Source organism: Oncorhynchus keta, chromosome 34, assembly GCF_023373465.1.
Source record: "Oncorhynchus keta strain PuntledgeMale-10-30-2019 chromosome 34, Oket_V2, whole genome shotgun sequence".
NCBI classification, from domain to species: domain Eukaryota; kingdom Metazoa; phylum Chordata; class Actinopteri; order Salmoniformes; family Salmonidae; genus Oncorhynchus; species Oncorhynchus keta.
This window is the reverse complement of record NC_068454.1, coordinates 72,303,061-72,318,760: the sequence shown is the minus strand read 5'-3', so window position 1 is coordinate 72,318,760 and position 15,700 is coordinate 72,303,061. Positions and strand designations below refer to the sequence as shown.

Below are 15,700 nucleotides of genomic sequence, written 5' to 3'. Positions count from 1 at the left end.
GCATACATTTTCCACCCCCCTCACGTCGTTCTTCTCTTTCTCCCCCTCAGCAGCATCACTTGGCCACAGACCCGTTGCCGTGGAAACACCTCCCACCGGAGCTGGCTACCTTCCCTGTTACCGTAGCAACTGGCTCCCTGCAGAATTTCAAACACACCACTTGGTCTCCCTCTCTCTTGCTCTCACTGTCTGTGTCTGATAATCTTTTCTCCATGTTTGCTCAGTGATATGGCCTCAGTAGGTCACTGATGGCTGGAGGAATGGTTGGTCCGGCATGTTTAGCTGGTATTTGTTTAGTTTACACATCCATTCAATTGCCCGTCAACGTGGGAGTATCATCATGCATCATTTTTTTTTGGTATTATTATTATTTTTTCTCACCAATTTTGTGGTATGCAATTGGTCGTTTTGTCTCATCACTGCAACTCCCGTACGGACTTGAGAGAGGCGAAGGTCGAGAGCCATGCATCCTCCGAAACATAACCCAGCCAAGCTGCACTGCTTCTTGACACAATGCCCATTTAACCTGGAAGCCAGCCGCACCAATGTGAGGAAACACTGTACACCTGGCAACCGTGTCAGCGTGCACTGCGCCCTGCCCACCACAGGAGTCGCTAGTGCGCGATGGGACAAGGATATCCCTGCCGGCCAAACCCTCCCCTAACCCGGACGATGCTGGGCCAATTGTGCGCCACCTCATGGGTCTCCCGGTCACGGCCAGCTGTGACAGAGCCTGGACTCGAACCCAGAATCTCTAGTGGCGCAGCTAGCACTGCGATGCAGTGCCTTAGACCACTGCACCACTCGGGAGGCCTGAGTATGCATTTGTTGGGAAAGACGATGGACAAAATGTTTTCAAGAATTCTGTCACGGAACTGGTGTCAGTCCGTGCATGATATTATGACTGCTTACCCCGGGCGATGGTATGCTTTATGTTTCTTGCTAACCTGTTATTGGAGAGTGTGCATTTATAACATGTCCATGGAAATGCCTACACATGCTTATTGGTAATTCTGTGTCTATTTCATGCCAGTGATATTTTATTGGTCACTATTGGTATGCTCCAGGTGGGAGGATAACCCAGGTACTATTTAAGCCCTGTCATTTCTGTCTCTTGCAGACAGGGGTAAGGGTTCGGGGGTAAGGCTGACATACTGCTGGTTCAGGCATGATTGAGGCCTGCGTTATTTGAGTTTAATGTATTATTTGATTTACTTTGTTTTCCCCAGTTTATGGTACCAGTCTTAGTCATCGTCCTTTTTGTTGTATACATATATACAGTGTAGAGTTTGCCACCCAGTCTCCTGCACATAAAATAATAGTACTCCCCCTGGACATTGCACTGCTACAACTTGTCTGCCTCATCTCTGAATCCTCCATCTTAAGAGTGCCTCCTTTACAAATGACTAGAAACAATTGACACATCAAAATAATTTAAATAAATAAATGTAATTGTCTCACTAAAATGTATCACCAAACAGAAACATCCCATCCAAACAGCCTATCAGAGTTCTGCATGGCTGAGAGTCATGTTAATAGGAATCACATCAATGATTCAGGCCTCAGGTCCAGACTAATGAGTAGTAGAGGACACTAACAGAGTGGAGGATAGATATGTTTAGAGCTCCTGTTTTACCAACACTACTGATAAACAAACAAACTCATAACAGTCTGATTTGCTGAGCCTCAAATCAAATCAGATAATTATTCTTCCCCGGTCTAATCACCCTGCTCTTCCCAGACATGAGCCACTGGTCAGAGCCACTCCTGATGAACCATTAGATTACCCAATCCCTTATCTTGTGTCAACATCCCTTCTGTTCCCCCTGCCTCAGGGCACTGTGGAATGACAACGCATCTTGCTTCAGAACAGGCTGTGCCTCCCTTTCCTTATTTTTTAATCATCCTCGCCTTCAATCTTCAAGTCTGAATCTGTTCTACTGACAGCTGCTGTGATATGACACACACACACACACACACACACACACACACACACACACACACACGACTCAACACCAGAGCCTTGACATGTACAATTCTTTGACACAGTCATTATCATGGAGTCCACACTGCCACCCCTGTCACCATGTTTGAACTGACTGCAGGTGACTCACCCTGTAGTGGAGGTAACACTTCACCACATGCTAATAGCACAATAATATCATAAAGGTCAACCATACAAAGTCTAGTACACTACACAATTTAGGTAAGGCTCCACACAATCCTACATGCACTAGTCCTTTAACAGTAGGCTATGCAATTTAGACAAGGCTACATGTCACCATGTTACATGCTGTAGGGCTACAACGATCACTGTGAGAGGCTTGACACCATCTCGCCACTCAATCTGTCATCTGTCTGGAGCCTGTCACTCCCAGACACAGCTCGGGGCCTCTTTATATGAACACTGCATTGTATTATTGCTTTCCTGCTATTCCCCCTCTTTAAATCACAGTTAAAGAAATGGTTTGAGGGCTGGCATCTTGTCGTGATGCAAGATGGAAAAATAGGCACTGCGGATAACAGGCCGGGAATAATGTTATGAAACAAAGCCTGGATAACATGTCATGTCTTGTACTGCCCCGGTCTGTGTGTGTTTATTTCACCTTTATTTAACCAGGTATTCCAGTTGAGAACAAGTTCTCATTTACAACTGCGACCTGGCCAAGATAAAGCAAAGCAGTGCAACACAAACAAAACAAGAGTTACACATGGAATAAACAAACGTAGTCAATAACACAATAGAAAAATCTATGTTAAGTGTGTGCAAATGTAGAAGAGTAAGGAGGTAAGGCAATAAATAGGCCATAGAGGAGAAATAATTACAATTTAGCATTAGCACTGGAGAGATAGATGATGTGGAAGTAGAGATACTGGGGTGCAAAAGAGCAAGAAGATAAATAACAATATGGGGATGAGGTAGTTGGGTGTGCTATTTACAGATTGGCTAGTGACAGGTACAGTGATCGGTAAGCTGCTCTGACAGCTGTGGCTTAAAGTTAGAGGGGGATACAAGACTCCAGCTTCAGTTATTTTTGCAATTCGTTCCAGTCATTGGCAGCAGAGAACTGGAAGGAAAGGTGGCCAAAGTAAGCGCTGGCTTTGGGGATGACCAGTGAAATATACCTGCTGGAGTGTAACTGCATGTCCTGTCTCTATGTGTTATTTCAGCCTGTGCCACTCTGGTGAGATAATGTGCTGCAGGGTACAGTCTGCTGGTCTGTCTGCGCTCCAGTCCCTCAGTAGATTAAACATTAGTATTATCTCATTTCCTCCGGCCATCATGTAGACTGTCAGATGGGGATGAAGAACGTTTGAATCATTCAGACAAACTGTAAAATGAACCCTCTATGTCCAAGCCTGGAAACCTCCACTTCAGCTTCTTGCCTTTTATGAATGTATTTTTTTGCAGACAGAAGTAGACTCATGCAAAATATCCAATTTGTTAGTGGCGCTAGCGTGAATATTGGCTGGTGTGTGCAGCAGAGAGAGCGTGGCCTTGACCATGGTGAGCTGGGGGATGGATGAAATATTGACCCGTCTCTGTCAGAGTCCTATTGTTACAGATTAAATACCTGAGACTTTCCATTAGCTGATATCGAACACAGGTCCCTACGTCTGCCACCTTAGCCATTACCCGAGGAGGTCTGAACCTCTTGACAAGGTTGCTAGGTGTTGTACTAAGGTCACTAAAACATGTTTACAACCATGGTATCTTAGGTACATATATTACTTTATGGAAATACATTATTTTTCTTTTAATCCTGCGTTTGTTGATTGAATATTTTTTTCAACTTGGCTATGCAAATTAGCTGCGTCTTCGGTGGTGGTTTGACATAAATATGTGCTATGTTTTCCCCGTAAAACATTTTAGAAATCTGACTTGCTGGGTAGATAAACAAGGTGTTTATCTTTCATTTGAGCCATGACTTGTTAATGTGTGGAGGTTAATTATTTTTAGGAATATTTTTGCGTTCCATGCGCCACCTTCCAGCTGAACGTGGGGGGGGGGGTTCCCAAATTGGTACCCTAATCCCCTTCTGGTTAACTCACTTTTGTCGGTGTAGAAATGTGCTATGGCAATTGAGTGCAGTTAGCGATATCTGCTGTGAGAACATACTGTATGTGATTACTGCACCTGTCCATAGCCCACCTAGAATTTAGCCCAATCAACAAATTTCCCTACTGTATTTATTTTATTTTATTTAGCTCCTTTGCACCCCATTATTTTTATTTCTACTTTGCACATTATTCCACTGCAAATCTACCATGCCAGTGTTTTACTCGCTATATTGTATTTACTTTGCCACCATGGCCTTTTTTTGCCTTTACTTCCCTTATCTCACCTCATTTGCTCACATCGTTATTAGACTTGTTTCTACTGTATTATTGACTGTATGTTTGTTTTACTCCATGTGTAACTCTGTTTCATTGTATGCGTCGAACTGCTTTGCTTTATCTTAGCCAGGTCGCAATTGTAAATGAGAACTTGTTCTCAACTTGCCTACCTGGTTAAATAAAGGTGAAATAAAAAAAATAAAAAATAAAAATATGTGGAGGATATTGTCTCAGAGGTATGAAAAATATACACTCCGGCGAGCAGCAGGTCTGATGAGGTCGGGTGACGATGGACGACAAGGAAGATGGAGACAGAGTGTCTGTGTATTGTGAGAGAGAACATAGAGATAAAGAGGAGAGAGAGAAAAAGAGAAAGAGGACAGGAGGAGAGAGAGAGAGTGAGAACAGAGAGTGGAGGATGAATATTTCAAGAGCAAACAGTTTACGTGTAGGGAAGAGCTGGTGTACAGTCAGGATCCACTGAGGCTGGAAGGGGAATGGGGTGGGTTCTGGGGATGAATGCGTGCGTGACAAGAGTGCCAGTGCCCAATCCAACAAGCAAGAGCCCAGACCTTTCCAAGACCGTCAATAATTGATGCAACTGCCGCAGCGTGCCATCTTTTTAAAGCAGTGAGTATGTGTATCTGGATAGTGTGTGTGTGTTGGTGTACCCTGCGTGTGTCTGGGCTGTTTGTCCGTCAATGCGTGTGGAGGTGTGTGCATGTCATTGAGGTGCATTGTGTACCCACTGCACCTTTTGTATTCATGTGAGCATAGGAAGGAGGAAATTAACCGCTAGCTAGCCCGCTGCACACCACCTCACTTCACTCCCTGCCACCAGCTGCTGGGTTTGCCCTCGCTACCGCTGTGCCAAGTTGCATCCCTCTGCTGCTAGAGATGGCAGAGAGCAGGGCACTGACACTGATCCAGACATCTCCCTCAATGCCAATCCATTCCACCCATCCAACGGTGTGTGGAATGTTAGTGCACTGCTGATCAACCTCATTGGACCCTCTGAAATTCTCCCCACCACTCCCTGTCAGCCAGGCCAGCCTCCTCCCCACTCCCTGTCAGCCAGGCCAGCCTCCTCCCCACTCCCTGTCAGCCAGGCCAGCCTCCTCCCCACTCCCTGTCAGCCAGGCCAGCCTCCTCCCCACTCCCTGTCAGCCAGGCCAGCCTCCTCCCCACTCCCTGTCAGCCAGGCCAGCCTCCTCCCCACTCCCTGTCAGCCAGGCCAGCCTCCTCCCCACTCCCTGTCAGCCAGGCCAGCCTCCTCCCCACTCCCTGTCAGCCAGGCCAGCCTCCTCCCAACTCCCTGTCAGCCAGGCCAGCCTCCTCCCCACTCCCAGGCAGCCAGGCCAGCCTCCTCCCCACTCCCAGGCAGCCAGGCCAGCCTCCTCCCAACTCCCTGTCAGCCAGGCCAGCCTCCTCCCAACTCCCTGTCAGCCAGGCCAGCCTCCTCCCAACTCCCTGTCAGCCAGGCCAGCCTCCTCCCAACTCCCTGTCAGCCAGGCCAGCCTCCTCTCCAATTCCTGTCAGCCAGGCCAGCCTCCTCCCCAATTCCTGTCAGCCAGGCCAGCCTCCTCCCCAATTCCTGTCAGCCAGGCCAGCTTCCTCCCCAATTCCTGTCAGCCAGGCTAGCCTCCTCCCCAATTCCTGTCAGCCAGGCCAGCCTCCTCCCCAATTCCTGTCAGCCAGGCCAGCCTCCTCCCAACTCCCTGTCAGCCAGGCCAGCCTCCTCCCAACTCCCTGTCAGCCAGGCCAGCCTCCTCCCAACTCCCTGTCAGCCAGGCCAGCCTCCTCCCAACTCCCTGTCAGCCAGGCCAGCCTCCTCCCAACTCCCTGTCAGCCAGGCCAGCCTCCTCCCAACTCCCTGTCAGCCAGGCCAGCCTCCTCCCAACTCCCTTTCAGTCAGGCCAGCCTCCTCCCCACTCCCTTTCAGCCAGGCCAGCCTCCACAAAGCTATCTATGCGTCCCGGTGTCATTATGGAAATATCCTGTTGCAGTCCAGCCCCGCCCCGCCTCACCCTCCTCTTCACTGGCTCTCTGCATGTGTGTGCATGTGTGTGAATGGGTAATGAAGAGGCTCAGTGCTATGGCCTGCAGGCTGTGTACTTCCTACACTTTCCCTGGGTCACCTGTGAATACATATACAGTACATGACAGAGATGAATCTCTGCCTTTCCAGACACCAGAGAGCCTGTGGGTTTAGAGTTTCTCTTAGCACCAACAACTTGCCCTCTACTGCCCTCCTACCCACCAAGCCTATATCGCCGCTCTCTCTCAGTAAACTGTCTCCTCTATCTAGCCTCCCCCACTCTCGCTCTCTGCCTAATGGAGGACACGCTCTTGCTCTCCTCCCAAACACAGAGGACAAATGTTATCACGACACTGCAGATGTCTCGCGGGCGGCTCTTCTGAAACCTCCTGCTGGCTTCGGCAGGGACAAGCCAGACCCACAGCTCCCTTTCGCTTCCATTTTTTTTCAGCAGAAATGTAGCCAATTAGGCTTACCAGGCCAAGCCTGTGGGATGGGGGACCTTGGATTGGACTGATATCTCCGGCCTGCCAGAAGTTCTGACATGTACGCAGGCACTGGAGCCAGACGTGATCAGTGGCTATGGATGTACTGTATATGCCTCACACTCCCTCTCTCCCCTAACTCCTAAACATGCACAACACAGTTTTAGGGAATCTTAGTTCCCCTTTGTGCTGCACTCTCTCAACTCTCCTTAGCTGTTGGATTTGCATTAGACTCCCGATGGCCATTCGTACTTCGTGATACCATGGACTTCCTTGAATGTCTGTCACGGCACGAATAACCCAGACCGCTCAGGAAATGGCACATGTAACCTTTTCATTTAGCTGTCACCTCCAGTAATGGCGTAATTGCTGAGGCACATTTACAGCAATTCTTTTATCTTATGCCTTTCCTTTCATTGTGCCCGGGTTTAATTTCACACTGACTGTGCAAGATTTTGGATCATGTCCTTGTTATGTGCTTTTCACCTCAAACACTTGGAAAGAGCACAATAAGAGAGGAAAGATGGGATCCAATAAAACAGCACATTTCATGTCCTAAAGCACAAGCACACGGCAGAGCAAAGCACAAGCACACGGCAGAGCAAAGCACAAGCACACGGCAGAGCAAAGCACAAGCACACGGCAGAGCAAAGCACAAGCACACGGCAGAGCAAAGCACAAGCACACGGCAGAGCAAAGCACAAGCACACGGCAGAGCAAAGCACAAGCACACGGCAGAGTAAAGCACAAGCACACGGCAGAGCAAAGCACAAGCACACGGCAGAGCAAAGCACAAGCACACGGCAGAGCAAAGCACAAGCACACGGCAGAGCAAAGCACAAGCACACGGCAGAGCAAAGCACAAGCACACGGCAGAGCAAAGCACAAGCACACGGCAGAGCAAAGCACAAGCACACGGCAGAGTAAAGCACAAGCACACGGCAGAGTAAAGCACAAGCACACGGCAGAGTAAAGCACAAGCACACGGCAGAGTAAAGCACAAGCATACGGCAGAGCAAAGCACAAGCACACGGCAGAGCAAAGCACAAGCACACGGCAGAGCAAAGCACAAGCACACGGCAGAGTAAAGCACAAGCACACGGCAGAGTAAAGCACAAGCACACGGCAGAGCAAAGCACAAGCACACGGCAGAGCAAAGCACAAGCACACGGCAGAGCAAAGCACAAGCACACGGCAGAGTAAAGCACAAGCACACGGCAGAGTAAAGCACAAGCATACGGCAGAGCAAAGCACAAGCACACGGCAGAGCAAAGCACAAGCACACGGCAGAGCAAAGCACAAGCACACGGCAGAGCAAAGCACAAGCACACGGCAGAGCAAAGCACAAGCACACGGCAGAGTAAAGCACAAGCACACGGCAGAGCAAAGCACAAGCACACGGCAGAGCAAAGCACAAGCACACGGCAGAGCAAAGCACAAGCACACGGCAGAGTAAAGCACAAGCACACGGCAGAGTAAAGCACAAGCATACGGCAGAGCAAAGCACAAGCACACGGCAGAGCAAAGCACAAGCACACGGCAGAGCAAAGCACAAGCACACGGCAGAGTAAAGCACAAGCACACGGCAGAGTAAAGCACAAGCACACGGCAGAGCAAAGCACAAGCACACGGCAGAGCAAAGCACAAGGGAAACCATTAATGAAACCATTATCTCCTTCCTCGAAAATTCATTAAACGAGAAAGATATACAGACAGACACAGAGTGAGAGAGCGATAGAGCGAGAGAGATGCTAGTATCCTGTAACTATTTCTACATATCCATAGCACTGCAGTCACAGGCAGGGGGAGTGGAGGGCTAAGCTTCTGTGTTTCCAACACAAGGCCTGGAAATGCTGAAGGGGGAACATGCACAGCAATTTAGCAACTCCCTGTATCCGTTTAATCTTCTTCCTCCTCCTCCTCCTCCTCTTCTAAACATACCCCACTATCTTTATCCCCCTTCCTCTCTCCTGCCCTCATAAATTGGAGAGCATATGTGACTTGGAGAGCTGTGTTTCATGGATCTACCAATGGCCATTAGCTTCTCTGGTCTCCCTGGGTTCCAGCGGCCTTCTCTGCAGTAATTTATCTTGAAAAACAGAGGTGTTAATTTCCCCCAAAGCTTGCAGTTTACTGTACTCTTTAAAAAAAAAACTTTACCCCTTTTTCGTGGTATCCAATTGGTAGTTAGTCTTGTCTCATTGCTGCGACTCCCGTACAGACTCGGGAGAGGTGAAGGTCGAGAGCCATGCGTCCTCCGAAACACAACCCAACCAAGCCGCACTGCTTCTTTACACAATGCCCACTTAACCAGGAGCCCAGGCACACCAATGTGTCTGAAGAAACACCGTACACCTGGCGACTGCATCAGTGTGCATGCGCCCGGCCCGCCACAGGAGCCGCTAGTTTGTGATGGGACAAGGATGTCCCTGCCGGCCAAACCCTCCCCTAACCCGGACGACGCTGGACCAAATTGTGCGCCGCCCGATGGGTCTCCCGGTCACGACAGAGTCTGGAATCGATCCAGAATCTCTAGTGGCATAGCTAGCAACTGCGATGCAGTGGCTTAGACCACTGCACCACTCGGGAGGCCAGTAGTGTACTCAAATATATGCATTGGCAGAACCTGCTCATTCCTCATCATTAATACATCACTTGACTTGGACACTTCCGCTTGATACAAAACATGTCTTTGAGGATACATTAGTCTTCATCATTGCCATCTTTCCATTTTCAGGCAGGTGGAAGTAGCATGAGGCTGAAGTGCTGTTAAACAGAATGTTTAAGATCATCAATGTCATCCTTTATAGCAGTTATTGTCTGTCGGAGTCATGACACATGCTGTGTTATTGTAGGGAAGGTGACCTCTGCTTCCCTGGCTACCAAAACTCTTTGCTCCGGCCAAATGCTACGCCGCGCCCACAGACATCAGTTTCTTCTCTGCAATGAGTCTGGATCGGAGTACCTCCCTACGATTTCTAGAATCCAAACACTAGAAGGTCCTAGACTGCTGATTGGTCATTCTAGACAGTCTGATTGGTCCCAGAAACCAATGGGTTGGGCCCAAGGAGAGAGAGAGATATATATATATATATATATAGATACATATATATAGATACATACACACACAATATGACTGATAGGGGGCACTGTGTTGACACCACCGTGCCTCCATCTTGGCACTTCCCAACCATTATAAAAAATATTTTGGAAGCAATACAAATGCATTTATTAATATCTGCAGACACCCTAATGCATACTTTTAAATTAGATCATGTGAGCTAAACATAAAACATTTCAAATTAAAATGTATAAAAATTCCTTAAAAATTCATTTTTTTTTCAAATTATGTTACTGTCCCCACTAGATCAACAAAAAAATACATGTCATTTTGTCCTTGAGAAATTGCATTGAAATGCTGTAGAATTCCATTAATTCCCATGGAGGCCTGCCTATACTAGGAAGTGCCAATATGGTAGAACGGTGGCTTCAAAGACTTCCAATGGCCAATCCATCAGCAATCCATCAGCAATCCAGGGTTGGGCCAGAGCCAAAACACACATGGGTAAAGCCACGTTTTGAAAATTCATCTTTGCCTTTGGTACTCTGATTGGTTAGAAATGATCCAATCGCTGATGGCTTTGTTTTGTACAACACCCCTCATTTTGACATCACCACAAATGACTTCAATGATTGCAGTCTCAGACTGAAGTATGTAGCGAATGAAGAATTCCGTTTGAGTCGTCAGGCAAGATCTATGCTAGGTTGTCAATCAACTAAATACTCTCAGCACTGCAAGTGGCACATGTCATTGCATCCAAGGTGGCTGAGGTAAAGACACATAGGACAGTATAGATAAACTGTCAAAGTATCATGCTAGGAGTGTCATGCTACTGTGTCAGCTTCATTGACACTGACTTGAAGTAAACAGTAAAAAAATAATATCTACAATGCACTGGTCCCTGCTTTTAACACAATAAGAACACATAGTATATGAATAGCAACGAAATGGAGAACATGGACAGAGAGCACATTGCATAATGGTTGTGTTTCGGATGAGTAAATGTTGAACTTTACCCGTGTGCTTTGAAACTATCTAATGCTTTCGTTCTCTTACATTTCGTTCTGTGTAAACAAACACCATTTGTACTGCACCCTAAAGCCCTTACATGATACAGACAACAGTTTGCAACGCATAATTGCCCAATTTCAACCTTTACTATGGAAAAGGCAAACAAAAATTAAAGAACCATCTTTAACACAGCTAATACCAGAGTGTTAAACCAGCAAGCCAGCCTCTTCAAAGTGTAATCTGGGCTGTAAACCTTCACATATCTGCAGGTCTCCTTGTGTATAAACCTAAGCATGGTTCCTCAGCATACAGCAGTAATCCCAGTAATGCTCTTACAGCAGTGGAATAATTCCACAATGAAAGGTCTAGGTTTATTGCTAATAAAACGCACTGTGAGCAACCAGCACCAATGGTTAATAATACACATGCTAATCTTCTTAACATCTTCAGAATGAATCCTTACACATGATTACATGCTTTCTACTGACTGGAGATTGGGATTTCTAATACCTTCCAAGGGCATAATGTACAGTTGGTAGACAGTATATGGATAGATAGAGTGAGATTATGTATGTGAGCTAGTTCTTACAGAGGAACAGAGAGCTTCTCCTCTAGTCTGCCTACACCCTTACAATGCAACAGTAACAAAGAGGGGGAACAACTCACGCTTCTATTCCCAGGTGGAAAGTGAGCTTGACCCGCACTGTAACTCCAGCTGCGGCTCCATGAGTCACTGCTCACACCCCACTCTCCCCTGCTTTCCACCCAGCACCACCCCTCTGCCTTTTTATACCTCCTCTCCACTCCAGAGCCCCCATAGGGAGCCTGGCCTCCCTCATTAGCTGAGGGGGGGGTTTGGGGCGTCTGTGTCTAGTGGTCTCTGGAAGTCACCTCTGACGCATTGGCACAGCTTGGTGGTGGGTGGCCCATGGAGTCACGTATCAGTCTGGAGTCTAGACCTTCACAGGTGTTCTACATAGAACGACCAGATGAGAGAAAATTCTGCACATGTGCTATGGTTTCCCAATTAGCCAAGAGAGTGATTTGATCCTCTGTGGACAAGGTTAAATGATATGTCTAAGTGTTAGCACTTTGAGATACACAAAAAGGTAAAACAGTAGGGAAAAACCAATTACTCCATTCAAGTAACACAACAAGGTACTAACAATTCAAATGTCATGATTTTTAGTTGGGAAACTAAAATAATTGGTCTATTCTAGTGATCCATGGGGGAAATGGAAGAGTCATAGTCTGGAGAGTGCAGTGCTATGCTGTGGTAGAGCTCATTAAAGTCTGCTGTCAGTAATAGCGGTATGGTGGGAGGACTGAGTGACTGATGGCTGCCTGGTCATTACATTGATCTGGCCCCAGAACAGTCTGTCTGGCAGAAACTCCTATCTACAACATATGAAGCATGAGATGAAGATATAGCCTGCTGAGCTGACCTGAGAACAGCCATTTGCATTTTTTTATTTCATTCAGTGCAGTGACAAGATGGAGCTTAGTAGTGGCTCAGGCCTCAGCCTTAGTTCATTCTACATCCTGCTATACAACACGTAGTCGGATCAAATAAGATCAAGATCAAAGATGACCCCATATTAAAGCAGGAGGCTAAGGTGTAGGCTTACAGAAAGATCATTTGCTCTCATTAAAACAAATAAACAAGGATGTGAGATGAAAAGCACCACATTTCACAATCAATACAGAATTTATCCCTCGCATTCCCCTGGATTCACAGTAGTGCAACAAAAGGTTTAAGCACAGGCCTCCATTGCAGATAAATCTTATGCATCCGATGCAAGTCCCAGATTCAAGACATAGCCTGGAGAAGACTGTACATTTTCATTAAAATAGTAGGTGTGATGCTACTCTCTCCCTGTATGGGGTGGCAGGTAGCCTAGTGGTTAGAGCGTTGGGCCAGTAACCGAAAGGTTGCTTGATCAAATACCTGAGCTGTCATTCTGCCCCTGAACAAGGAAGTTAACCCACTGTTCCTAGGCCATCATTGTAAATAAGAATTATTTCTTAATTGACTTGCGTAGTTAAATAAATAAATATATGCAGCCGGAAGACCTACTGTGTTCTCTCATTCAGCATTCCCAGCACCAGTGTCATGACAAAGCAGTCAGTCAGTGGGGCTCCTCTACATCCCCCTACCTGGGATACTGACGTAATAAAGGCCACCATTACATGCATGGCTCTGATGTTCAAACAGCACTTGATTTTACATTCTTTAATAAAGGCTTGCAGGCCTATAATAGCATATACCAGTTTATGGCCAACTGATATGATAAAAACAAATATGAGACGTTGCGGTTGTATTCTTCATTTTTTTCATTCATTTTTTTCAATTAGACCAAAAGAAAAACTGACTTTCGCCAAAAAAGAATGGCCCCACCCCAGGCTATGAAGACGTTCAGTACATTTCTCTCTTTGTTTATCAAGGGTAGGTCCCCGATGGTCTCTCTCTCAAACCAGGGGGGAGAGGCTGACATACAACATATCCTAATACAAAATGCATGCATTGTCTTGAATACTTGGTTGGCATGACCATAATGTCTACATATATTGTCTGCATTTCAATAATACAAATGTGCTAATTAGACAGTAGCATTTAGTCTGCGTAGGTATGTTACTGAGCGTTCCTTCTTGTTGACGTGTAATCTATCATCTGACAGTCTGTGTGCGCATTCACTTGCTAATTAAATCTGTCCAAGATAACGGTGCGCGTCAGCAAAAAGGATACGAATTGTTATTCATGACATGAGTGATATCGATAAACATTTACAATGAAAGATAATATTATTGGTGCTTACCTCGACATTTCCCCATACGCAATGGGACAATACGACCATCAATATGGGTAACACTGAATGTCCCATTTTCACTCCTTCCGTTTCTCAATTGGAATGTTTTCTCTTTATAATCTGAATTGATTCCCAAATACAGTTACATCAGTTACTATGAAGATCTCTATTCTGTTCGGTGACTGCCTCCAATATCTCCTGCGTCTGCGTCCGTGCGCACTTGCTCTCTCCAATCGCAGCCGGGGCTAATATGGGGCTGCAGCCTCGCCGGAAAAAAAAAGAACGCCCATCTGCGAGTTTGTACTGTACAATGGACTTTCCTCAAAGCGCCAACATTTTTAGATTAACTGTGGTTTGATTTGGTGGAGGGAGACACCCAATGGACATGAATGGGAAGCGCAGGCAGTGGATGGAAACGGGTCTATCTATGGAACTGCCTGAACGGTTTCATAATATGCGTCACGAATTCAGTGACAGCAGTGCCGAAACAGGCTGCGTTCACGTGCTAGTCGGAACTAGGAAACGTTGAAAGTTCGATTTGGGTGTGCGAGATTTGACGTCAGAAGAGTTACAGGGTGTATTAAGTGGTGGTGTCCCATCCTTTCAGGCTGTTGGCCTGAAGTAGGACAATATATTTAAATAGTGGAGTATTGTATTTTTTTGTGAGTGTAGTGTTATGATAGGGTATTATTTTTATTGTTATTATTATACTTTTTTTTTAGCAACGTATAAGGGAGTTGTACTCCAGTCTAGTAGGTTTCGGAAATATATTCATTGGATGGCAACCGCTGTTAGAGCATATAGCAATGGATCTGTCATTCATTATGCGAACGATAAAAAAACATGTCTATGCCAATCCAAATTCTGTATTTGGTCACTAGGGGGCACGCAAGGTAAAATAATTGTCTCCTTCTCTACGTGTGGGGTATCAGTGTATTAAATCATTTCATTACTCTATTAGCGATTTTTTAAATTTGACACAATATTTTTCTCAGCGTTATGAAGATGTGATGTAAAACCTATTTGTTATGAAACGTTGATATCGAGAAGATATACAGTATATATATGTATGTAGCCTACCTAACTGCAGAGCTGATATAACATAACCGCACCTGTTTACACAAACTACTTCTAATTGAAATGTAAAATCGCAACTTCCTGATCATCAGGCCCAAATCTCACCTGGCGTTCTGGACGTTTACAAAGGTGTGGGCGTGGCTAAATGTTGTGGGTGTGGATGGAAAGGGTCCGTTTCAAGAAACAATTGTTGACTGAAACAAACACCTCAGCCACGACAACCACAAAGGTGTCACAACTTTTAACCAGAGGAGTCATTGAAGAATTTTACCAATGGGACAGTTGCTACTTTTGATCATAATTTTATTAATCTCCCTCCCGCTTTGACTTGAAACGTCTTGGACCTCGGGAGGGAGGAATACAGTCCCGTGTTTCTAAATAGTTTTTGTTTGATTGAACTGTCTACCAACTGGATTTAACTCTTAAGTAATTGAAGAAAATGAATTCCGCACGATTTGAATACGAGGTAAGTTGTCACTTTTGCATTGTTAGCGACTTAATTTGAAAATCTATTTTACAGACATACATAACGTTTCATTCCAGTCACTGGAATGGGCCACCTGTCAAACTCAGCCCATGTAGGCAAACCAATTGACAACGTACCACAAGTGAACACTTCCAGGAAGTACGTTGATTTCTCACTGGCCTTCAAGTTATCCCAGTTAATTTTAAACTTTATAGTTAACTTTTTATGTTCGGTAATTATTAATTATCATATAATTTGAGGATGGATGGGCATAATTATATTTAAATAAATAATGTTAGTTAATTCGTTTTGAATGTGATGACTCAAGGAACAATTGTGTTGGAGGAAGGAACAGAATAGGATTTATTATTTTAAGATATCCTTTATTTAACCAGGGAAGTCACATTGAGAATTCCA

General features: G+C 45.8%; 2 protein-coding genes across 4 annotated transcripts in view; one reads left to right on the top strand and one right to left on the bottom strand.

Moving 5' to 3' along the window:
• The window catches only part of aplp1 (amyloid beta (A4) precursor-like protein 1), a 51,178-nt gene extending 37,178 nt beyond the window's left edge, over positions 1 to 14,000 (bottom strand). The window contains exon 1 of one of the 2 annotated variants that reach the window (XM_035751482.2): positions 13,750 to 14,000. In XM_035751482.2, the coding sequence (XP_035607375.1) occupies positions 13,750 to 13,815 (66 nt within the window). In that variant the 5' untranslated portion in view covers positions 13,816 to 14,000. The remainder of the gene's footprint in view (positions 1 to 13,749) is intronic. The other variant, XM_035751481.2, reaches the window with a different exon arrangement.
• A 983-nt stretch (positions 14,001 to 14,983) lies between these two features.
• The window catches only part of LOC118367647 (suppressor of tumorigenicity 14 protein homolog), a 37,670-nt gene continuing 36,953 nt past the window's right edge, over positions 14,984 to 15,700 (top strand). For both annotated transcript variants that reach the window (XM_035751240.2, XM_052494684.1), the window contains exon 1: positions 14,984 to 15,283. In XM_035751240.2, the coding sequence (XP_035607133.2) occupies positions 15,257 to 15,283 (27 nt within the window). In that variant the 5' untranslated portion in view covers positions 14,984 to 15,256. The remainder of the gene's footprint in view (positions 15,284 to 15,700) is intronic.